This window comes from Mustelus asterias, chromosome 10 (assembly GCF_964213995.1).
Source record: "Mustelus asterias chromosome 10, sMusAst1.hap1.1, whole genome shotgun sequence".
Lineage (NCBI taxonomy): Eukaryota > Metazoa > Chordata > Chondrichthyes > Carcharhiniformes > Triakidae > Mustelus > Mustelus asterias.
In genome coordinates, this window is record NC_135810.1 from 66,852,860 (window position 1) to 66,879,191 (window position 26,332).

Consider the following 26,332-nt stretch of genomic DNA (forward strand, 5'->3'; position numbering starts at 1 on the left):
GGTCCCTCCTCTGTCTCTCTCTCTCCTCCTCTGTCTCTCTCTCTCTCTCCTCTGTCTCTCTCTCTCTCCTCCTCCTGTCTCCTCTCTCTCCTCCTCTGTCTCTCTCTCTCCTCCTCTGTCTCTCTCTCTCCTCCTCTGTCTCTCTCTCCTCCTCTGTCTCTCTCTCTCCTCCTCTGTCTCTCTCTCTCCTCTCTCTCTCCTTCTGTCTCTCTCTCTCCTCCTCTGTCTCTCTCTCTCCTCCTCCTCTCTCTCTCCTCTCTCTCCTCTCTCTCTCTCTCTCTCCTCCTCTCTCTCTCTCTCTCTCTCTCTCTCTCTCCTCTCTCTCTCTCTCTCTCTCTCTCTCTCTCTCCTCCTCTCTCTCTCTCTCTCTCTCTCTCCTCCTCTCTCTCTCTCTCTCTCTCTCTCCTCCTCTCTCTCTCTCTCTCTCTCTCTCTCCTCCTTCTCCCCCCTCCCCCGCAGTGGGTGGGGGGAGCATCTACAGGTGTATCTTCCAGCTTCAATGTCAAGGAGATGATCTATTTTCCATACTCAGAATGTTCCTTGAGATCCATCTTTCTTCAATAGTGGGTCAATGATGTTGGACACCTTTTCTATATGGTGCCCGAATAGGACGGCTGACTGCGCCATCAGGCTTGTCCCACCAAGCAATATGGTACAAGATTCTCGGTTACCAAATTAATTAGGTCGGGACTTTAAGATTTAGCGTGTTTTCCCACTGGGGTCCGCAGTAGGAAACGCTCCACATTTCTGTCCCTGCAATGGGACGTAGTCCCCAGGTGAGAGAATTCTGCCCCTCTCTCGTTCTTTGTTTTTTCCTTTTTTTTAGTGTACAAATGAAGATTTCACTTTTTACAGCATTGAGTCTGTATCTTGTTCTCATGTTTTGCTTGCAGACAGCATTGACCTTTTCATTTTATATTAACACATTCTGCTATTTTGCTTTCAGTCAGTGCTTTATCTTTATTCTACTATTAACACACACTCTGATATTGCTGTGTTTTTAATACTATCATTGCCATGTCATTTGTCTGTGTTCTATGACACCCTTGTCATTTTATCTCCTTGCTGTCCAACTTATTCTTAATTTTCTCTTTTGCTCCACCTGCCCCTCCCTCCTTTGCCACAACGCATTGCTACCTCTTCAGTTCTGAAGAAGGTTCATGTTGGACTCAACATTAGCTCCTTCTGTCTCCACAGATGCTGTCTGAGCTGTGTTTTCCAGCACTTATTATTCTCATTTCAGATCTGCAGTATTTTGCTTTTACTTTGTCATATGTTTTGTATATACTGTTTTAAAGTGGGAGAGGAGGAACAGCATTTTAAAAAAAAACTTGAAAGATCTATAGGACCCGACATGTGGAAATAATGCTAATATGGTTAGTTGAAATAAGCTTCTTAACTGTGTAGTCAGTGCAAATACCGTTATTATTGTTTTAGGAAATAATTTTCAATATATTTATGTCTGAAGCACAGGTGGAATTGCAGTTGTAGATTAGTAAATTATTGTTAAAAATTGAGAATTATCTTCTGTACATTTTAGTTTGCTATGTGCAGCTAACAAATTTTACTTTCTGTGCTTTTTCTACTTGTGCTTAATCTTCAATCCTCTGCTCAGTAACATCTGCTTATCTTTCTGTCCTTTTTTCTTTGCACATTTTATCTGTCAGATTCCTTCTGTGGTCCTCCAGCCTATTCTAATGCTTCCCAGTTTAGAACTGAGCCCCCTGCTGTAGCTGGTCTATTTGCAGGTATGTTTTATATTGTTTCTTGTGCTGATTATGCTGGTAGATCAAGTTGTTATTGTTTGTGTGCTGTGTTACTGAGTGTGTTCTCATTTGCATGTGAAATAGACCCAGGATGTCTAAAGATCTGAACAACATGTTTGGATAATTTACTACTTGATGTACCAAAGTAAGTTTATTTAAGTACTGACTTGGTACTTCAATGAATGTATCCCCACCCCCCACAATAGACATCCGTACCCCCAGACAACAGTTGGATGGAGAACCAAACTTGAAGCATTATGTTTTGTATGTTGCTTTTAGCTAGTCATGTAAGCTATTCAACAGTGTAAATAATTAACAAGTTCTCCAACATTTTTAATCTAACTTAACGCTGTGAATGTAATATGCTTTTAACAGTAAGATTGAATTGTATTGTTAGAGAAGCCAACATATAAATTTTTGAGGTATTAAAAGCTTGTTGCCTTGCTGAGAAAATATATAAATTCATGATCCAATTCTGTGCCAAATTGCATTACTGATGGCACAAAGATATTTCTGCTGCACCCAATTCTGCTTGACATAATGCTCCACTTGTCTCCCTCTATTCTACTTCGTCTAGCTTTATCTGCATCAATTTTTGTTCCTTTAACCCTTTAGAACTGGTTAAAGGAACAGGTCTGGACCAACAGGAACCTGTCCAAAGTGCTTTAAAATTTGGCAGGAACAGCTTGGCAAGACAGCTAGTGGGCTACCCTCCACTTTTCCTGCTTAAGAGTACGCTTGTGAAAATTTCATTAAATTCCAACCATTCACTCCAAAATAGATTTCCAATTAATTGTCCCTCCCTAACTTCCAGTAAGAGTAAGACCCACTGTGTGCAATGGTTGTAATAACTTCACATCACAGTATTCAGGGAAGAAAAGAAGAGAAAAGTTCATGAAATTGTTGAATTCCCTGCTTTGCTCTAAATCAAGCAAATTAATTGACTGTGGTTCTGATCAATTATTTGATGGTGGTGACAGTGCTACAACTTTGAAGAGTTTCTATTTTTGAAATTGACCGGTCAGTGAAAATTTGAATTTTTTTTTCTTGCATTGATATTTGAGGTGTTTTGACTTTAAGCATACAAAGTGATTAATCTTTCTGACTTCCTGGTTTTAAAATTGCTTAATAACCCGTATCCCAGTGAGATTTGTTTTTATTAACACAATATTATGTAGAATTTAACATTCAGAAAAAGGCCTTTTGGATCAACTGGTCTGTGCCAATGGTTGTGCTTCACAAAAGCCTACCTCCACCATCTAGCTTTATCTGCATCTGCTTCTATCCTTTTCTTTCAGCTAGCTATTTAACTTTCCCTTAAAGGCATCCAGGCTATTCGCTTCAACTACCTCATGTGATAGCAAGTTCCACATTCTAACCAGGTCAGCTGCCTTATTTAGATAGGCACTATGCCAATACAAAAAAAAATCTACGGATTGCTGACTGGAAATGAGAATCTGTGTCATGAGGAAAAGTTAGCAACAGCATTGTAAGGTCTCCTGATTCTAACAATTCTTACTTTTAAACTTGGAGATACTGTTACTTTGTTTTTCTTGCTGCACCAAGAGATTTTGTAGTAGTGTTACTATTAGCTTTACATCGTAACTTTTTTTCTGGCATAGATTTTTTACTGGTGGCTGTTATAAGACAATTGTACCAACCATTCAGACTTTGAGTGGGGTCTCTGAGTTTACATTTGTGGCCAAAAACCTTTTCTTGCCGATTAAAGTAATTCCCATTGCTGTATACCATAGGTGGAAATTCTGGCAAGAACAGAAATTCCTTGCCCACTGTGTGCAATGGTTGTAATACCTTCACATCACAGTATTCAGGGAAGAAAAGAAGAGAAACGTTGTAGAGAGAAGGGAGAAGTTGGAAACAGTGATAAGGGAGGGGGCAAAGTTGGCAAAGTCAGGAACTGGTTTATTGGGAGAATTGTGGGACAAAGGTAGGGCTGGCAAGTTGGAGAACTAAGATGAGTGATACAATGACTGGGATTTTTAATTCAAGGAAGCATTTTAAAGATTTATGATGAGGAACGCTTCTGCAGTAAATGTGAATAAACTGTTTCTCATTAAATGTTGCACTTTAAATAATATTTCCTGCGATTAGGTTGTTTGGTAGAAATGTAACCAAGTGAAAATAATCGATTTAAATCCTCAATTTGGTTCATGCATTGAGACGCAACTGTGCTGGTTTTACAGCAAGAGTACTCAACTGAGTTGTGAAGTTTTTTTTCTGATATTGAATAACCATACTTGCTTGTAATTTTAGGGTTCAATCCCTCACCAGCTACTCAGGCACCATCATCAACAAGCCTTAACGTTGACTTTGAGTCTGTATTTGGAACTAAATCAACTTCCACAGCCAATAGCATCATTGATTCTGGGGGTAAGAATATCGTCTTCATTATATGGGCTGCACCAACTTGTCAAATCATATTTTCATTTGTGTATGCTAATGAAATTCATTTACTGAAATTGGTATCTAATATTTGAATGGAGAACAGTATATTTCCCCCTCATATTTTTCCATCTGCATGACCAATAGCATGTGCTTTCATCCATGAAGGAGGGAAGAGGTAAAGGATCACCTGGGAACCCTCTCTATTGGAATAAACTTTGGCGCTACTTTTTGATTTTTCCCCTACTATTTTCTGTATATATGGCCTTATTGGGGCTGAATCTTGTGATGCCCTGGCGGGTGTGTTTTTCTTTTTGGTGAAGGCAAGTACAATGCAAGGGGTGGCAAACTCACCACCTTCCTGCCACCCTGACCCAGTCCCATAACACTGAAATATGCTGAGATTGGCTGCTTGCCTGATATTTTTTTTAAAAACATAATGGGTGATTGGGATTGTTACCAAACCAACTGACTGATATTTCACAGTGCTCGTGCCATAAAATGGGTGGTGTGAGCAGGTGGGTGGGAGTGAGGAGCCCATTTTTGAAAAAGGCTTTTGTGAAGGAAGGACAGAGCATTCAGGGGATGACCTTTGCATTAGGGGACTCACCCCACCCAATTGCTCCCCCATTTGTTCCTCCTCAGTCTAGCCTCCAAAACTCCTTCCTTGGGGTGGAGAACAATTTGTGAAATTCAGCCCTTGGTTCATTTGATGCAACGGTGATGGATTGATCTCTTGTGAATGATGCAGTGAAACTCGCTTTAGGTAAACTGCCCAAATTAGTAAAGTTTCACCTAAAGCCTAAATAGTATTTAGCCTGTTACAGTCATCTTATTCAATATTCACTATAGATGAATCTATTGGACACTAAAATCAAAGTGAAACTAGGTTGCTGTAAGATGTTTAAACAACTGAGCCTCGTGCATGCATTTGTGTTAACAGGATAACTGGCTGATCTTGCTATTTGACTGTTCAAAAGGTATTGAGCTTTTTAGAGAGCAGGACTTGAGCTCAAATGAACTCCGCTAAAGTTGAAGTGGTTGGAACATGTCATTTTGACCTGTTTCCAAGACCACCTGTCAATATTGCTAAGTTCCTGATTAAATCTTGATTGTTGGCTCATTATAACCACTAACACATCAAATTGACAGTTATGGAAAGAAGAGGGCTAATACTAATTTTCTAAAAGCATTTCTTCTTGGAAAAACAATTTTGGTTAAAAATTGTTTTCAAAGTGACCAAAGGAAATAGCTATATATTAAATGGCTGACATTGTGTTCTCCTGCATTTGTAAGTATTCTCAAGTCATTTATTTATTTATTTCTGTTTTAAGTTTTAATAGCAATCAAAATGAATAACAATAAAGAAAATAGCTTACAATGAAGCAATGATTTAATGAACTTGCATTTGGAAGAGAAAGAAAAGGGAAATGGAAATAGGAGGAAGATGAAGGAAAGGAGAAAAGATGAAAAACCCCCCATAGTTCCCCCCAAAATAAGAAAATCATCAACAATCACGAGGCAGATAGTTTCACATGAAATATCCCAATTAGGGCCAGTTAAATGAAAGTCGAGAGCTGTAGTTCCTCACAATCTAGGAAAGGTTGTCAAGCAAGATGCATCTATGAAGCCTTGTACAGTGTATTTTCTCAAGTTTAAGATTCTGTATAAGTTGACATGTCTAATAATTAGTAAAAGAGGGCAGGGGATACATATAATTTAATGCAACAATGCATCTGGCTATTAATGTTGAAAAGGCAAGTGTATCAGTCTGAATTTTTGTCAGAGGGTACCATTTGGTTCCACTCCAAAGAAGGTTCAATGTTACTACTAAAAATATGAGAGCGATGTAAAAACTTTTGTCCAAAGCAAAATCGGTTTAAGACACAGCCAATACATATTAAGTAGAGGGGCTGGGGCATTTATCATAGGTATTTTAAGGTAAACTTGCCACAAGTTTAAAATGTGTAGTATTTGTTCCAGTACTGCTCCCCAGTCGTCCTCGTGTTGTGGTTCCCAACTTTCCCAAGAGATACCCTGCTGTGCATTTCTCTGATTCACCCTTTTCCACACTTTAATCATTCTGTTATTGGGTTAGCTTCTTGAACTCTGCAGTTATGATTGATTGAAAATGGTTGCCCCTGAATTGGTCGGAAACATGCTTATTTACTAGTGAATTATTTTTTGCCAGACCCACAAAGTTCAAGAAGCAGAAAATGTAATGTCCAGGATGGAACTTCAACTGCCCATGGTCCTGATGTTGTTTGGATGTCTTATAACATAGTGTTGCTTGGAACTTTTGCATAGTCAGTGTTGCTTCTTACAATCAAACGCTGTGGTTAGAAACAGGACTTTGTATGCAACGGATGGGGAGGGTGAGAATGACCCAATCAAATATCTCTCTGCTTTTCTTGTAGTTGGTATTCCCAGGTGTTTTTCCTTCTCTGCACCATGGATGATGTGACTGTGAATGTGCATAGTATGTTCCTCATGAAGTCACATGATTATGTGCAAATTATTGGCCTATTTGCTATCGAGGTCTGCAGGATACCAGCGTTGTTTGCACTCAGAAAACATGACTTTTCAGAAACTGCATTACTTTAACAAGCCAGAAAGAGAGCACTGTAGAAGTGCTGTGGGAAATTGAAAGTTGGACGTCACAACATTTAACTTTGGTTCAGAACTGATGACCTTAACAAGTCAAGCCAAAAACCGTTTTTGCAATACTTTTTAAAAACAATTATTAAAAATGAAGCCATGCTCCATTCTGATAATTGTTGCCAACATTAATATGTTTGAAAGTTTTGCATTTTAAAATAGTTATTGTAGGGAACAAGACATTTGAAAGTTGTCTTCCAATAGCTATAAGCTAATTATTGCCCAGAGTTTCAATTTAATTAGTTCAGGTGATATTGGAATTGAAATATTTATTTCTCAAGTGGATTGATGTCGGCACTGCTCAGTTACTGTATTGAAAAATGCAGCAAAGATTTTGGGGAATGTGGAAGAGGGAAAATGTTTCTCGGGGCCAGTTATGCCCGAGTTATGTTTTTAACCTTGCACAGCCAAAATTTGTGAAACCTCTAATGACATGTTGTAATTGTGGTCAGAATTCTATGGCTGTTCGTGCCCTGGGAGCGCGAATGGAGAATTTGGCGCTCAACCAAATCTCCATTCACTACAGCGGGACAGGAGAATCCCAGCTGTGGGCGAGGTCGGAGAATCTGACCCTGCATCTAAACATCTCATTCTGAACTATGTAATAATAATGAGACACATGACATTTTTTGTTTTTGGTTAGTTCAGTTCTTTTCCTGCATGTAGTATTACTGGTCTATTCCTGCATGCTGTTGCACTGGATTTTTGCAAAGTATGGCAGGACCATATTATTGGTTAACAGTTCTTGAATCCTGTTTAATAGATATTTTAATCTGTAAAAATGTAATGCTTTAATTGTATTTTCTGGCTTGTTTTACAAACACATCAAACACATTAAGCTATTCTAATTTTTTTCCACCATCCATACGTATGGGTCCTTGGCTTTGCTTGGCATGCTTGAATGGGTGAGTTGGGATTTTACATTTTTATAATAAAGATTGAAACGTTAAGTGCTAAGTGATGTGCCAGCAATATTTGTGTTCTAATTGTATTGCATTACTAACCTTCAAAGACTTTGATGGATTAGGTGGACTCTTGAAACCAACTGTAGCTTTGCAGAGTCAGATTCAACCACCTTCAAAGCAGCAGCCAGGCAAGCTAGTAGGAGAAGATTTGGATTCATCGTTGGCTAACCTTGTAGGCAGTAAGTATTTTTACTGATGTGCGCAGTTATGCTTTTATCGATGTTTATTTTAAGTGTAGATCACTAATGCAAGTCATTTTTATATATTGCAGACTTGGGAATCGGAAATGGATCTACTAAAAAGTAAGAACCAATCATTTCTGCATATTTATCAAAGTAGTAAAATGTTTTTGTTGGCTTCCCTTTAAACTAGCATTCTACCTAATATGTAGAATATTTTGAAGTGCACATTGCTATCGTTTGTGTACTCAAATAGGAAACTTAATGGAATGTCAAAACAAATTTTTGGTTTGATTTAAAAAATTATTTAGCTTGAGCTCCTTTGTACTTGGTTGATTTATTGTATAAGGTATCACTAAAACAATTGTAACTGTCAAGGTATTCGATAGTTCTTGTTGAATGAAAAATTAACACTGACTTTAAAAAAAAGAGTAGCAGTATTGCTGAATGTAGAGAAATTACCGCCAAGTACCCAAGTCTGGTCTATCTGAATTAATAACGAAGAACAATACAGCACAGGAACAGGCCCTTCGGCCCTCCAAGCCTGCGCCGCTCATGTGCCCACTAGACCATTCTTTTGTATCCCTCTATTCCCAGTCTGTGCATGTGGTTATCTAGATAAGTCTTAAACGATCCCAGCGTGTCTGCCTCAATCACCTTGCTTGGCAGTGCATTCCAGGCCCCCACCACCCTCTGTGTAAAATACATCCCCCGACATCTGTGTTGAACCTTGCCCCCCTCACCTTGAACCCGTGACCCCTTGTGTTCGTCACCTCCGACCTGGGAAAAAGCTTCCCACTGTTCACTCTATGCCCGTCATAATTTTATACACCTCTATTAGGTCGCCCCTCACCCTCCGTCTTTCCAGGGAGAACAACCCCAGTTTACCCAATCTCTCCTCATAGCTAAGATCCTCCATACCAGGCAACATCCTGGTAAATCTTCTCTGTACTCTCTCCAAAGCCTCCATGTCCTCTGGTAGTGTGGAGACCAAAACTGGACGCAGTATTCCAAATATGGCCTAACCATCGTTCCATACAGCTGCAACATCATATGCCCTGTCCAATAAAGGCAAGCATGCCATATGTCTTCTTCACCTGGTGTTGTTAAACTTCTTAATATGTCTTCTTCACCACCCTCTCCACCTGTGTTGCCACCTTTAAGGTTCTGTGGACTTGTACACCCAGATCCTTTTGTGTGTCAATACTCCTGATGGTTCTGCCATTTATTGTATAGCTCCCCCTTACATTAGATCTACCGAAATGCATCACTTCGCATTTATCTGGATTAAATTCCATCTGCCATTTCTCTGCCCAATGTTCCAGCCTATCTATATCCTGCTGTATTCTCTGACAATGTTCATCACTATCCGCAACTCCAGCAATCTTTGTGTTGTCCGCAAACTTACTGATCACACCAGCTACATCTTCCTCCAAATCATTTATATATACATATATATATTTATTTATATATATCACAAACAGCAGAGGTCCCAGTACAGAGCCCTGCGGAGCACCACTAGTCACAGACCTCCAACCGGAAAAAGACCCCTCCACTGTTACCCTCTGTCTTGTATGCCTAAGCCAGTTCTCCACCCATCTAGCTAGCTCACCTTTTATCCCGTGAGATTTAATCTTTTGCACCAGTCTGCCATGAGGGACCTTGTCAAACGCTTTACTAAAATCCATATAGATGTCATCCACGGCCCTTCCCTTGTCAATCGTTTTTGTCACCACCTCAAAAAACTCAACCAAATTTGTGAGGCATGACCTCCCTCGTACAAAACCATGCTGTCTATCGCTAATGAGATTATTCAGTTCTAAATGCGCATATATCCTATCTCTAAGAATCTTCTCCAACAACTTCCCTACCACGGACGTCAAGCTCACCGGCCTATAATTTACCCGGGTTATCCTTGCTACCCTTCTTAAATAACGGGACCACATTTGCTATCCTCCAATCCTCTGGGACCTCACCTGTGTCCAGTGAAGAGGCAAAGATTTCTGTTAGAGGCCCAGCAATTGCATCTCTCACCTCCCTGAGGAGTCTGGGATAGATGCCATCCGGCCCTGGGGATTTGTCTGTCTTAATGTTTCCTAAAAAACCTAACACTTCCTCCCTTGTAATTGAGATTTTTTCTAACGGGTCAGCACATCTCTCTCAGACACTACCAGTCAACATGTCCCTCTCCTTTGTGAATACTGATGCAAAGTATTCGTTTAGGATCTCACCTACTTCCTTTTGGTTCTAAGCATAATTCCCCTCCTTTGTCCCTGAGAGGTCTGATTCTTTCCCTAACAACCCTCTTGTTCCTAACGTATGTATAAAATGCCGTGGGATTCTCCTTAATCCTGTCTGCCAAGGACATTTTGTGACCCCTTCTTGCCCTTCTAACTCCCTGTTTGAGTTATTTTCTACTTTCTCTGTATTCCTCCAGTGCTCCATCTGTTGTTAGCTGCCTGGACCTCATGTATGCCTCTTTTTATTCTTTTTGATTAGACCCACAATTTCACTGGTTATCCACAGCTCCCGAATCCTACCTTTCCTATCCTTCCTCTTTACAGGCACATGCCTGTCCTGCAGTCTTATCAACTGCTCCTTAAAAGACTCCCACATGCCAAATATAGATTTACCCTCGAACAGCCTCTCCCAATCAACAGCCATCAAATCCTGCCTAATCCGGCTGCGGTTAGCTTTCCCCCAATTCAGCACCTTACCCATAGGACAACACATCTTTTTCCGTTACCATCCTAAAGTTTACATAATTGTGGTCACTATTTGCCACATGTTCCCCTACTGCAACTTTGATGACCTGACCGGGCTCATTTCCCCAGTACTAGGTCCAGTATAGCCCCCTCTCTAGTCAACATATTGTTCCAAAGAGCCTTCCTGTACGCATTTTATAAATTCTTCCCCGTCCAGGCCCCCAGCCCCAAGCGATTTCCAGTCTGTGTGAGGGAAATTAAAGTCTCCCACGACAACAACCCTATTTTTTCTGCACCTGTCCAGAATCTCCTTACATATCCGTTCCTCAACTTCCCGTGGGCTGTTGGGAGGCCTGTAGTATACCCCCAGCATAGTGACTGCGCCCTTCCTGTTTCTGAGCTCCACCCACAGTGACTCGTTACCTGACCCTTCCATATTGTCCACCCTCTGTACCGCTGTAATATGCTCCCTAACCAACATTGCTACTCCCCCACCTCTCCTCACCCCTCCTCTGTCTCGCCTAAAACACTTGTACCCCGGAATATTCAGCTGCCAGTCCTGTCCTCCTTTTAACCAAGCCTCCGTCACTGCAACCACATCCAAGTTCCGCGCAAGCATTAAGGCTCTAAGCTCGTCTGTCTTCCCCGTGACGCTCCTTGCATTGAAGCAGATTCACTCCAGACCTCCAGGACCACTGAGGTCATCCTCCCCCAGAATGCTCTTCCTCTTAGATAGCCTTGTCTTGGCCCCAACCTCGTCCCCAGCCTCTATGCTTATTGACCTATTGTTCTGATCCCCACCCCCCTGCCACATTAGTTTAAACCCACCCGAACCACACTAGCAAAACTCCCAGCTAGGATATTCGTACCCCTCCAGTTTAGGTGGAACCTGTCCTTCTTGTACAGGTGCCATCCTCTCTTGAAGACTTCCCAGTGATCTACGAATTCGAAACCCTCCCTCCTGCACCAGTCCTTTAGCCACGTGTTCAGCTGTGCAGTCTCCCTGTTCCTAACCTCTCTAGCTTGTGGTACTGGGAGTAGTCCAGAGATCGCTACCCTAGAGGCCCTGCTTTTAGCCTGCTACCCAACTCCCTGAATTGCTCTCGCAGGACCTCCCTGCTCTTTCTGCCTACGTCATTTGCACCAATGTGGACAATGACATCTGTCTGGTTACCCGTCTATTTTAGGATGCTTCCTACCCGCTCAGAGACATCCAGGACCCCGGCACCAGGGAGGCAGACTACCATCCTGGAATCTCGTTCATGCCCACAGAACCGCCTGTCTGTGCCTCTAACCATTTCATCCCCCACTACTATTGCTCTCCTGGTTCCCCTCTTTCCCTTCTGAGCCACAGAGCCCGACTCCGTTCCAGTGACCTGGTCATCGTGGCTTACCTCTGGAGGGTCACACACTCTCACTCTCACACACACACATATCCAAAATGGTATACTTATTCTGGAGGGGGACAACCACAGGGTATACCATCACTGACTGCTCTCTCCCCTCCTCTCTCCTGTCTGACACCCATCCCTTACTGTTAAGGGGGACAACCACCGGGGTACTCTCTGGTACGTGACCTTTAGCCTTCCTAACCGTAACCCAGGTGCCTTCCTCACGTGGCCCTGGTGTGACGACCTGCCTGTAACTTCTATCTATTAACTTCTCATTTTCCCTGACTAGACTAAGGTCATCGAGCCACAGCTCCAGTCCCCTAATGTGGTCTCTCGGGAGCTGCAGTTTTAGTGATCTTTTGCAAGTTTGTTTGAATTTAGCTATAGCAACTCTACATGAATTCATTTTCTTTCTTATCCTGAGAATTTCCCCCTACTTCCCTTTTTTTGCTTGAATAGTAATCATCAAGAAACAACTAAAACAAAAAACACCTTGGAATTGATATATAAAATGTAAAAATCTAGTCACTCTTAAGTCAACGGAACTTTACCAAGTAGGTTTTAAACCTGTTTTATCCTGTCATTAAACCTGTTTTATCTGAGTGTGCACATTGTCCAACAATTCGAATCAGTTGACACATCACAACTCTTGGTTTATGTGTGACTAGGTTATAAGGTTATGGAATTTGCTGAACTGAAGTCCACAGAACTGGTTTTAAATGCATGTTACTGAAGGAAAGGCAATAGTTTATAAAAATTTACTTATGTATAACTGGACACAGTAAAGTTTGAAAGTATTTTGCATGCGAGTCTGCATTAATGATCTTTAAATGATCTGTACTTCAATATAATTATCAATGAGTTGAAGACACCAAGTTCTGTAGAATGCAACTAAACATTGCTACAAGTTTGGCATTTTTGTAGCTACAATTTATTTGTTTGAAGGGGCCTATGCTGTTATTTTCTTCAGTTGTCTTGTTTGGTCTGTTGCACGATTGAACCAATATACATTAAAATACTATGATGCCTGATAAATAACTCCAGTGGAGAACCATTGATTAAATCATGTCCTTTGCCCAAGAAGTGATCTTCATTGGAACCAGCCTGGGGAAAGGAAACTGACAGGAGGAACCAATTGGCAGCCAAAGCTTGCTCCTACAACTACCTGGAATCCTGCTACAATGGTAAGTTTATGAACTATTACAGTAAGCCTCTGGGAGATTTTTTTGTTTGAGTAAGAAGAGAGAAGTTGGACTTTTATTTACTGGCATGAATTTTGTTTGTGCAGACAAATTTGAACCCTGAACAGAATAATTATAATAAAATTTGTGAAATATCAGCAAACGATTGGGAACAATTCACTACTGGTTGCACCAAAATGCAAGTCAACTTCCTAAAAGTTTATTTTCATAATTCCAGAAATCTGGCAAACTTGGTGCTTTGCGTGGCACGATGGCACAGTGGTTAGCACTGCTGCCTCACAGCATCAGGGGCCTGGGTTCGATTCCCGGTTTGGGTCAATGTCTGTGTGGAGTTTGCACCTTCTCCCTGTGTCTGTGTGGGTTTGCTCCGGGTGCTCTGGTTTCCCCTCACAGTTCAAAGATGTGCCGGTTAGTTGGGTTGGCCATGCTAAATTTTCCCTTTTGGGGGGACAAGCTGGGGTAAATGCATGAGGTTATAGGGATTGAGCCTGGGTGGGATTGTGGTTGGTGCAGACTCGATGGGCTGAATGGCCTCCTTCTGCACTGCAGGATTCAATGAAATGTTTGCAAGTCTTTATTTGAGTCAAGAATATTCAATTCATTGTATATACTTTTGTTTCTAAAATTGAACATTATAAAATTTGTATTGGTTAAATATTTGCCTATTTATAATGTGGTGAATTCATAAGCTTTATCTTTTGGGGATATACAGTTGTTTCTCCTCTACTATATCTATCAATTCTAATTTTAAAAAATTAAGAAAGGCAGATAAGCGTCAGTTTTGTTTTAGATCCCAGACAACATTTAGACTTGGGGTGATGAGTAATATTTGTGCCACACTAGTGCCAGGCAATGACCATATCCAACAAGAGAAAATCTAACCATCACATGTTGACGTTGAAGGGCATTACCATTGTTGAATCCCTAACATCAATAACCTGGGGTTACCATTGACTGGAAATTTGGCCATGTTGAATACTGTGGCTGTGAGAGTTGGTCAGAGGCTGGGAACTCTGCAACAAGTAACTCGCCACCTGACTCCCCAAAGCCTGTCCACAATCTATAAGGTGTTGGGAGTTCCAGGAGCACTCAAGAAGCTCATCACCATCCAGGACAAAGCAGTCTGCTTGTTGGACACCCTATCCACCAATTTGAATATTCAATCCCTCCACCACTGATGCACAGTGTCAGTAGTGTACTCCAAGATGCACTGCAGCAATTTGCCAAGGCTCTCTCAACAGCACCCTCAAACCTCTACCACTTAGGCAGGGCAGCAGATGCTTTTGAACAGCACCACCTGCAAGTTCTCCTCCAAGTCACAGATCATTCTGACATGGGGACTAAATTACCAGGTCAAAATCCAGGAACTCCCTACAGGACTGTATGTGTACCTACACCACATAGACTACAATGGTTGAAGGTGGCGGCTCAGCACCACCACCTCCAGGACAATTAGGGATAGTAATAAATGCTTGATGGTGATGCTGACATCTTAGGAAAAAATTAAGACTATTTAATGAAAAACGTTATGGGAAATCTAATGATTTTGTAATGAAATCACAAAGGTAAAAGTTGGTGAAAAGGCTATTTTAATTTCAAGCAACATGCATTCTTTATCATCAAGGCTGAACTTCTATTTTGCCAGCAAATTTGAATTATTCTAAATTATGCACAAGCTCTACAGAAATTCCAGAAGTTTGTAGATGTAGAAATGAATAATGCCAACTTGTGTTTTCTTAAATATGAAAACCATAATCACTCGTGATTCTCATCATGAAGGTCCTCTGTGCCATAAATTTGCTAAGTTTTATTGAGCTGTAACTTTTGGGCTCCCCAGCATCGGATTTGAGGGATACCCCAAATTTAAGTTGCTAACTTCAGATGGTTCCATCAGAGTTATGCTGATAGTTACTCAGAAACCGTTAGAAGAAATAAAACCTCTTCTAACTTCCACGTAACTATTTTAAAGACCCTGACCAATCTTTGCATGGCATTTCCCTCCAACCCATGCAGGACACTTCTCCACACCTCCCACTGAGCTGACTTGACCCCTCCCCCGCCAAAAGAAAATCTGGCTGGCCCCCCCTACCCCTGGATGTCTGATTTCACCCAAATACTATCCACTTGCCTTAGACACCTACCTTCTCTCTGGCCTGTTATTTTCATTGGACCTTTAAACTTATCTGCTTTGATGGCAGCTAGTGCAGTTTTTTTTAAAAAAGCATGTCATCCCATTCTGACTCACTCGAGTTTTGACGCCAGTCCTCGGGTGGGGGGGGGGGGTGGTAGTTGCACTGCCCGAATCTCGCCCAGCCTGAGTCAGGAAGGTCGGGTGAGACAGGCATAGAAAAAAATTGGCGCAGCTAAGTGGGTACGGAGTGGCAGTCCGATGCTAATTGCCATTCCGAGGAACTTGTGTTTTGTGAATCATGTTTGGAAATGCATAAATGTTACTTTGCACAGTATTTGTGTCATTTGTATAGAACTGCAGCTTAAAAGGCCAAGTCCTTCATAAATTCCATCAGATTATTTAACAGTTGTTCATTCTATTGTTCAGAATATGCTCGGCACGGGCCACTCTTAATATCTTTTTCGGAATTTGATATTGTGATTTTGCCAGCTTCTATGCAGTGAATTTTCTGATTGAGGTAATCAGAACTCTTCTGATCGTGGTAATGCTTGCGACAGTACACCATCTAGGTCATGATAATAGTGGACCCTGAGTCAAATGCACAGTGGCTTTAACATTTTCACTGGGAGGGGGCAAGGTAGATAAACGAGCTGTGTTTTTTTAGGTCTAGATGACAGCATGATGGAAATTCTTAGCGATGGAAATTCCAATTCCCCTCTGAACCAGGCAGATTTGTGATATCCCAGGAGTGTGATAATTGACCAGTCACCTTGGCTAACTAATGGAACTTGGTAGATGTATTACTGAGGGCTTGGATTCTTCCCTTTTGGCTAAAATAATCCTTCAAGCCAATGACTTGATAGGTAGGATGATGAGCTGCTGGTTAAACTCCAGCATTAATCCTCTGCATGCTGAAATTCTATTGTAGTAAATATGCCAACCTGCCCATAAGCTGTTTAGTCCTGGAAAAGTGAGTTGTGTCCATATGAATAAAAGTTTTATGGGTAACATGGAAACATGGGTGTAGATTTCTCAGTAATTTGATTTGCATCCTCTTAAGCATGACTCTGTTTCTCTACTTGTCTCGTGATACAATATAAATTCACTGCTGCTTCGATATAATAAAGGCTTGGAGATAGAAATTAGATGATGACTGTTTGAGGGTGGGGGGGGCACAGAAGAGCAGAGAGACATACTTTGCAAGATAAATTTGTGTTTTTCTTTGAGCACTGCTAATCATAAATAGTTTTACTTAGTCTTAAAATACCATTATAATTTAAAATTATTTTTAAACTTTTGTTAAAAGGATATGTTTTATTCTTGTAAAACCAGAGTATTGATTTACCCTCCTCTAAGCATAAGCAGTATGTTGGTCAATTGCAATAGCCCAGTCTAACTAAATGTTTGTTGCATGGTGCAATTGTTTTCTTTGGAAAGCGGAATGGCATGCATTTTCCTCAATACGTAAGTGAAATAAACCATTTTACCATAATGTTTTTGTCGATAGCTATTGAATTGAAAACTACTTGCGACTGTTGTGTTTTCCATCTGCTAGAATCTTGGTGTTCTGAACTTGATGCCTCCACTGCCTAAGCCTATCTTAAATTCTACAAAGGCAAGCTTTGGCACAAAAAATAATTTAAAAATCTCTTCATTGAAACTTCCATATGTATGGAAGCGTTCTTTTTCTGTTCCCCCAGTTAGTGTGTGTGTGTTTTCATGAATTTTTGCATATAAATGAAGGAACTGCCAAAGTAGCTCTTCTGCATCGATTGCACTTGCCCTACTTTTTTTTTTTAAGTAGTTTGATATTGAATGCTTCTGGTTGCTAGACAACTTGGTAAACTATATGCAAGTTATGACTAATATAACTAAATATCAATTTTAAACCTCAATTTAAAGAATGATGTAGGTATCCATTGCTAAGCTATTTCTGCCAGGTATTGTTAATAAATTGAAATAGCTGCCAGTTGGTGATGGAATGTTTTTGTGTGATTTGTCCAATATGCAATGAGCTCAAGGAGAATCAAACTGCCAAGTATGAACACTGAGAAAATGTTTTTGTTTTTTAACTAAGATTAAAAGAAACATATTACCACGATTTTTGCATGTAAATTTGCAGCTTAAATATATTAAACAAAAATAGCTGTTCTTTGTTAAAAGAAAATACATATTGGCAAGCAATTCAACCTGAGGGGCATCATAACCAAAACAAATTATTTTTCTCGCGAAAGAGACACACAAAGAAAGCACTTCCCATCAGCCAGTAACATTCAAGATTGGGAAGCTGAATTGAATGTCATTCTCCCTAAACCCCAAATGTTGAGGCCAATTGTAATTTCTTCCATGCCTTCCCAATTTGAGAGCTGTTAAATCAAACACAAATGCCCTTTTTGATCTGAAGCCCAGTAGCAGTCATTAAATGAAAATAGTTGTTCACTTATTTACCTATGAGCAATTGGGGAAATTGCTTCTTTTAAAGACCTAATCACTTTATAAACCCTTAGAATGTCATTTACATTACATCACCAATTAGGTAGTCCATTACCACTGGGGGAGGGGGGGGGGTGGCGGTTACGCCAGTCGGATTTCCCTGCTCAATGTTGTTAGCCCCTTGCCAGTGACTTGAAAAAGATGTTCCCCACCAGCGATGTAATGGGGTTCCTGCCATTTGAATTAATTTAAATAATATTAGCAGGCCTCCCTGCTGGAAACTCTCCCATGTACAAAAGACACTCTCCCTCTCTTCTTCCCCCTTTACCAGTGTGATGTCATTCAAATTTATATGCATGTAATATTTTAAAGGATTAATATTTTTCAGTGCTAATGGAACATGGGAAAATGTCTCTGAAATTGACCAAAATGATGGTTGGATTTTAGCTCCATCCCTTATAAAGCACAGCACTAGTACAAACTGCGAAGTATGTTACCTTTAAAATATGGCAATGAATGCTTTTGCATGATTTTCAGGATTAATTTAAGTAAAAGATATAGCTAACATGAACTCATTATTGCATATAAATGAAAATAACTATATTTTTGTGTTGCCAATATTTTGATTAAATGAAGTTTACTTTTTATTTATGAAAGTGGATCCTATAGAGAAAAGTGCAAATGTCCTGATGAATCTGTGGAATTAAAGAACCATATCTGTGTTGTATAACTCCATTTGACAGCAGCTAAAATGAAAATCTGGAACTGCCATTTGGTATAAACAGTTTATCCATCAGTAATGTGGCCGTCTAATTCTAGTTAGACATTTTGAAGAATCTATATCCAATTGTAATAAGATTTTGCAAATGATGACTTGAAAATATTTAACCTGAAAGAATCGATGGCTAAGTGTGGATGTGTTGGATGTGGATAGAATTAGGATCAACTGTGATGGTTGAATAACTTAAAACACTTTTGAGGCCATTTGATGAGATATCGGAGGATTACTAATTGTAGAATCAGGGGCATTATACCACCTTCAGAAGAAGGAGGAACTTAAACTGGGGAAACTTGCTTTCAGAATCATGAAATGTTGTCACTTCTTGTTTCCACATGCTACTTGATATTTGTTAATATTATGTTAGATGAAGGAGACTAAATATTAGATACCTACCGTTTTTATGTAGTTTTTGAATATAATTCATTATATTCAAAGCTCTTTCTCCTTTTGCTTTTTTGCCTTGGTGCATCTACTCGATCTTTTCTTGCAGAGCTGCTTGTTGTCTTCAAAGGAGTTTTGGCACAATATCACAGCTTTCCTAACATTTTACTTGGAGCAGAGCAAATGTAGATTTTTTGCAGGTTTCAATTTCTTCTTTCCAATTATAATTGGATTTGGAAGGCAGCCTTGTTGCCTTATCTCAAGCTTATTCTGTTGGATTATTCCCTAATTGTGTTTTTCCCAATTAAGTTGTTGCTTGACACTTTCTCCCTTTAACAATCTCAGGATTGCCATTTGTTGTTCAGTAGCTGGGGAAAGTTTGATACACTCCTTGCATTGTTTTAATACTCAGAACTTAATTGAGATGGCTTTGTAGTGTCCTAGTGCAGTAGAGGATCTGGGCTTGTTACAGAAATTCTCTGCAGTGTTTCCAGTCTCCAACAGATCATCCAGTTGGTGCTGAGTAGTAATTGGTCTTGCTCAGAGGTGATGAATAAAAATGTCAACCTGTCACTCTGAAAAGAAAAGCAATTGATTCCTGACCCTTTGAGTTTGATATTGCATGGTAGTCTGTACATGTGAATCTTGAGTGAGAACAAAATTATGATTGCCCGTGAAGCTCTAATAATTAAAATCCCTGTGCAGATTCACCCACTGCAGGAGAATCCCCAGCATGAAATGAAATAATGAATTGTGCAACACTGAACTGTAAGCGCGCAAATTGCATCTTTTATTCTATCTGATCCAGAAGCTGGGTGAGGAAAAGGCAAAGACAGAATCTGTTGTGTTTGAGTAATGCTCTTCTAAAACCTGGTTAAGGCATTTTGGGATGAATGAAGGTATTTCGGTTGTCTAAAACAGTGGAGGTGTGGTCCATGGTATGGAAAGAGACTGGAAGGAAAATAAAAGAACTGTTTTTTAAACTATCGGACTAGTGATTTTGAAAGTATCTTCTACATTTTTGGATACCTGTGCCTGTGTCAGTTTTACTTGAGATGGAGTAGCATGAAAAGGGGAAAAGATGACTTGGAAAAAGTGACCTACGTCTTCACACATCAAAGAGAAAAGGGTTGGAGCAATTCCAGATGTTAACTGCATAACGTCTTCCTTGTAAAAGGGGGAATTAAGATATGGATATATCTGAAATATGGTATTAATAGTTAACTTCCTGAGGTATCACTAGTATAGGGAAAATTATTGTACAAAACTAAATAGGTGACTGGTTGTTTTGATCAGTATTTGTTCAGACAATTAACCTTTGAAATTAAGTTTGCTTCATTTCGAAAACACAATCTATAAATCAAATCGGGAGTGTAGTGGTATAATGTTGGTGTAGCATAGTGGAACGTGGATTATAAGTGTAATTTACTATGATACCAGATGTCTAATTTGAGATGTGAGAATGTGCTCGGTGCAATCCAGTTGCTTCCTGCTGTAATCCTTTTGCACCTATACACTGAACACAGGTTTTAGCCTCTTTACTCTTCAATAGCAGTCCATAGACCTGCTTAACAGTGCATGCTGAAATGTTGAGTAGATGCAACTAGTCATTTAATAGTTTTGTAACAGCTGCTCAGTTAGGCCGCACCATTATCATTGCATATCCACCAACAGTTGGCATAAGAAACGAGGATAAAAAATAATGTTTTTGAGCTGCTGTTATTTTTTTGTTGTTGTTGCAACATATATGTGATAGTTAATACTGAACAATTTATTGCACCTTATTTATTGTTTGGATCAACTGGAGGTTGTAACTTATTGGTAAGAATTTAGATTCTTGCAGCCTGCTTCTCCTGAATAAATCAGATTGATTTTTTTTTTTAACGCAGATGTCACTGATATAAATACAGATGTTCTGTACGGCTCATGTATTCTGCCTTAAAAAATCAAACAATTGAAATTTTCAAAATCCTTTTTGCAAGTTCAAATGATGTGTTAAATAAAAAATGATAAAGTTCCATGCTTTAGTGTCATTTAACCAGAATTTTGTTGTAGTATTTTGTAACGGATTTTTGCTGACCTGATAAGTGATTGCACATCCCAGTAATTAATTCTATGTGAACTGCTTTGATATGTTTCTGGGAGGTGTGAGGAAGTTCTACATCAATGCAAATTCTTACACTCTTTACACATTGGTACTTGACCAGGTAGTTGCATGAGAGTTGAATTGCAAGCTGTTTGGAGACCATTGTTTGATTATTTTCTTTTATATTGTAATGATGATTAATTATTATAAATGTATTTTTATCATCATATGTTCAAATACTTTTTTCTCAGGCTCCTCCCATAATGGCTTATCCAGCAACAACGCCGACAGCAGTAATGGGATATGGCATGGTAAATATTTCCAGCAAAGTGAAATCTAAACTGAAGAATTTTATCTTCTAGTAGAGAATTAGTGAGAATCTCTAACATTATTAATGTTTACATCATGCAAAAATGTTTCCAGCATCTTTATTTAATCTTCTTGTTGCTCAGTTCACCAAGAGAGATGCTATTGATATTGGCTTGTAATTCAACTATGACTCCATACGTAAAGGTCCTCTTCATGTGATTTTAACTCTCAACTTTGGTTGTTTCTCCAACTTGGCAATGTTGGCCAAAAAAAATTTCCATAATCATTGCATTGCTAAAATATTCCCAGCCAATTTTAATTCTTACACCAAATAGGGCAGTAGCTGAAGTGAAAGATGCTTGTTTTCCACTTTCATGGCCAAATTATTAACCTGATGTTCGTTAATGATAGCAGCACTGGCTTGCAAATGTGCCATCTTTGAGAAAATTAATGATAACTTGCAACACGTTGGGATACAGGGCTTTTTGTATTCTGTCAAATGTAGTTAGAGTAAGGTAGATTAGCACAGTGACTCATTAAATTTTATCATTGTAATGGAGTGTTGTGAACCCTGGAGTGCTGGATTTGAGAGGTTGGAGACCATACAGTAGATTACTAAATGGACGAATACAAAAAGTCAAGCTTTCCCAATTTTAAAAGCAATAAAGTGTTATATGCATCTATGGTAATATTTAAGTTATAAACAATGGGCGAGATTCCTGGGCCTCCCTGCAGCGTGTTTCTCAGCGGCAAGAGCTGGCGCGCCATTAGTTGGCAGCAGGGTCTTCTGGTCCCACCGCTATCAATGAGATTTCCCATTGATTCCACCCCACACTGCTGGGAAACCCAAAACAGGGGTATGCCATCGGCAGGACCAGAAGATCCCACCGGCGTGAAGACCTGGAAGATTTCGCCCAATGTGTTTTAAATGTTGCAGAATTTAAATAATTTTTATATCTAGTTGTAGGGGAGAAAATGTGTTGTTTGAAATTATTTTTCTTTTCTTCATAGCCACCTACAATGGGAGCCATGCCTATGATGACGCAACAAACAATGATGTACACCCAACCTGTCATGAGACCATCAAACCCTTTTAGTTCTGTCCCTGGAGCACAGGTATTTTAGCATTTTATTTCTAACACGTCGTGTAATTTTATATGCTTGACAATTTCATCATTTATGTTAAATTATGGTGGTGCTATTAGAGTATTGAGCTTTTCAAAGAGCAAAACCGGTTTTGTAATGTATTCTATAGGATTACTGTAATGTTTAGATTTAAGTTTATCATCAAGTCACACTGTCAGTTTAAAATGACAATGAAAATATTTGTAATACTGGACCATATTACTTCTACAAACTGCAAGAAAGAATTAATTGACAGTTTCAAACTTGCTGCAAAAATGTTGTGTTTTTTATTGCCAATGGTTTACAGTGACTGAATAAGGCAAATTCCGTTTTTAGCATTTAGGATTCTAGGATTTTTAACTTGAGGATCACATTCCATCATTTTTGTAAACCAGTGATTTGTATGTCTGTAATATGAGAACTCTTAACTTGATGCATTATCGCTAATACAAAAGCAAAATAAAAACAGAAAATGCTGAAATATTCAGCAGATTGGGCAGGATCAATGGAGAGAGAAACAAAGTTAACGTTTCGGGTTGATGACCTTTCAGCAGAAAAGAAGCACTTTCTCTTGAATTTTAACTGTGACTATGTTTTAACACTGTCTCTTGCAAACACAAGTTGGTTGCTGGTAGCTGTCTGTGCATGCACACTGGTCTGCACGTGCGCTGAAATCCACTGTCTCTCCTCTGCTGTGCCCAACCTGCCAGTACCCCGCTGCATGTCTGTCAATAATAATGCTGGAATGCTCACATTCCTGTTTTTAAAATGGTTAGCAATTGATTATTGGAGATTTCTTTTACAGGCCTATGATTAAAAGTTTATTTATTAGTCACAAGTAGGCTTACATTCACACCGGTAATGAAATTACTGTGAAAATTCCCTAGTCGCCACACTCCAGCGCCTGCTTGGGTTCACTGAGGGAGAATTTAGTATGGCCAATGCACCTAACGTCACATTTTTGGACTGTGGGAGGAAACCAGAGCACCCGGAGAAAACCCACACAAACACTGGGAGAACGTGCAAACTCTGTGCAGGCAGTGACCCAAACTGGGAATCGAACCGGGTTCCTGGCGCTGAGGGGCCGCAGTGCTAACCACTCTGCCACCGTGCAGAGCCTCCAAATAAAATCTCTCTCCTTCCTCATCCTCCTCCTCACTCCTTCGACAACCCTCTTCTGTAAGCCTATACCTGAATCCCACTTGAACCAAGCTCATTGACAAAGGCCTGACTCGGACTGGGGGCCCCGACTCAGAAAACTAGCAGTAGCCAGGATGTGGGGCAGAAAATAAATCAGGAGATAGAAAAGGCATATAAAAAAGGCAATATTACAATAATGGAGGATTTCATTGTACAGGTGGACTGGGAAAATCAGGTAGGCAGTGGATCCCAAGAAAAGGAATTTGTGGAATGTCTAAAAGATTTTCTTTGGAGCAGCTTGTGACAGAGCCTACTAGGGAACAGACCATTCTGGATTTGGTGATGTGTAATAAGGCAGACTTGATTAGGGAGCTTAAGGTGAAGGGACCCTTCAGGAGCAGTGACCACAATATGATAGAATTTACCCTGCCGTTTGAGAGGGAGAAGCTGGAATCAGATGTAATGGTATTACAATTAAATAAAGGTAACTACAAAGACAAGAGGGAGGAGCTAGCCAGAGTTGATTGGAAAGGGAGCCTGGCAGGAAAGACAGTGGAACAGCAATGGCAGGAGTTTTTGAGAGTTATTTGGGAAGCACAACAGAAATTCATCCCAAGGGGGAGGTTGAGGCATCCATGGCTGATGAGGGAAGTCAAGGACAGCATAAAAGCAAAAGAAAAAGCATACAAAGTGGCAAGGATTAGTAGGAAGCCAGAAGATTGGGAAGCCTTTAAAAGCGAGCAGAGGACAACTGAAAAGGCAATAAGGGAGGAGAAGATGAAATAGGAGTGTAAGCTAGCTAGTAATATAAAAGAAGATAGGAAGAGTTTTTTTTAATATATAAAAGGTAAGAAAGAGGCAAAAATAGCCATTGGACCAGTGGAAAATGAGGCTTGGGAAGTAATAATAGGAAACCAAGCAATGGCAGAGGAACTGAATAGTTACTTTGCATCAGACTTCACAGTGGAAGACACCAGTGGGATGCCAGAGCTCCAGGAGAGTCAGTTAAGTGTAGTGGCCATCACTAAGGAGAAGGTTCTGGGGAAACTGAAAGGTCTGAAGGTGGATAAATCATTTGGACCGGATGGACTACACCTCGGGGTTCTAAAAGAGATAGCTGAGGAAATTGTGGAGGCATTGGTGGTGATCTTGCAGGGCAGGTACCAGAGCACTGGAAAGTAACGAATGTAACACTGCTGTTAAAAAGGGAGGGAGGCCGCAGGTGGGAAATTACAGGCCGGTTAGCCTGGCTTCAGTCAAGATTTGAGTCCATTATTAAAGATGAGATCACGGAGTACTTGGAAGTGCATGATAAAGTAGGACTGAGTCAACACGGCTTTGTCAAGGGGAGGTCATGTCTGACAAATCCGTTAGAGTTCTTTGAGGAGGTAACAAGGAAGTTAGACAAAGGAGAACCAATGGACGTGATTTGTTTAGATTTCTAGAAGACCTTTGACAAGGTGCATATAGGAGACTGTTAAATAAGTGAAGTGCTCATGGTGTTAAGGGCAAGATCCTGGCATGGATGTAGGATTGGCTGACTGGCAGAAGGCAGAGAGTGGGGATAAAAGGGTCTTTTTCAGGATGGCAGCCAGTGACTAGTGGTGTGCCTCGGGTCAATGCTGGGACCACAACTTTTCACAATATACATTAACGATTAGGAGGAAGGAACTGAAGGTACTGTTGCTAAGTTTGCAGATGATACAAGGGTATGTAGAGGGACAGGTAGTATTGAGGAAGCAGGAGGGCTGCAGAAGGATTTGGACAGGTTAGGAGAGTGGGCATAGAATTGGCAGATGGATTACAATGTGGAAAAGTGTGAGGTTATGCACTTTGGAAGGAAGAATGGAGGCATAGACTATTTTCAAAATGGGGAAAATGCTTAGGAAATCAGATACACAAAGGGACTTGGGAGTCATTGTTCAAAATTCTCACGGTTAACATGCAGGTTCAGTCAGCAGTTAGGAAGGCAAATGCAATGTTAGCATTCATAGAACAGTACAGCACAGAACAGGCCCTTCGGCCCACGATGTTGTGCCGAGCGTTATCTGAAACCAAGATCAAGCTATCCCACTCCCTATCATCCTGGTGTGCTCCATGTGTCTATCCAATAACCGCTTAAATGTTCCTAAAGTGTCTGACTCCACTATCGCTGCAGGCAGTCCATTCCACACCCCAACCACTCTCTGCGTAAAGAACCTACCTCGGACATCCTTCCTATATCTCCCACCATGAACCCTGTAGTTATGCCTCCATCCACCCGAGGAAATAGTCTTTCTTCATTTACAAGAGCAGGGATGTACTTCTGAGGCCATGTAAGGCTCCGGTCAGACCCCATTTGGAGTATTAAGAGCAGTTTTGGGCCCCGTATCTAAGGAAGGATGTGCTCACCTTGGAAAGGCTCCAGAGGAGGTTCACAAGAATGATCCCTGGAATGAAGAGCTTGGAACGGTTGAGGACTCTGGGTCTGTACTTGTTGGAGTTTAGAAGGATGAGGGGAGATCTTATTGAAACTTACAGGATACTGAGAGGCCTGGATAGAGTGGATGTGTAAAGAATGTTTCCACTAGTAGGAAAAACTAGAACCAGACAGCATGACCTCAGGCTAAAGGGATGATCCTTTAAAACAGAGATGAGGAGGAATTTCTTCAGCTGGAGAGTGGTGAATCTGTGGACC

General features: G+C 40.4%; 1 protein-coding gene across 27 annotated transcripts in view; it reads left to right on the plus strand.

The window, feature by feature from the left end:
- picalma (phosphatidylinositol binding clathrin assembly protein a) overlaps positions 1–26,332 on the plus strand; it is a 117,092-nt gene that overhangs the window by 82,922 nt on the left and 7,838 nt on the right. For 4 of the 27 annotated variants that reach the window (XM_078221847.1, XM_078221854.1, XM_078221858.1 and 1 more), the window contains 7 exons: positions 1,668–1,748; positions 4,041–4,157; positions 7,855–7,971; positions 8,064–8,094; positions 13,152–13,251; positions 21,333–21,392; positions 22,402–22,506. In XM_078221847.1, the coding sequence (XP_078077973.1) occupies positions 1,668–1,748; positions 4,041–4,157; positions 7,855–7,971; positions 8,064–8,094; positions 13,152–13,251; positions 21,333–21,392; positions 22,402–22,506 (611 nt within the window). Of the gene's footprint in view, positions 1–1,667; positions 1,749–1,850; positions 1,913–4,040; positions 4,158–7,839; positions 7,972–8,063; positions 8,095–13,148; positions 13,252–21,332; positions 21,393–22,401; positions 22,507–26,332 lie in introns of those variants that run through there. The other 23 variants (XM_078221850.1, XM_078221855.1, XM_078221859.1 and 20 more) reach the window with 12 other exon arrangements.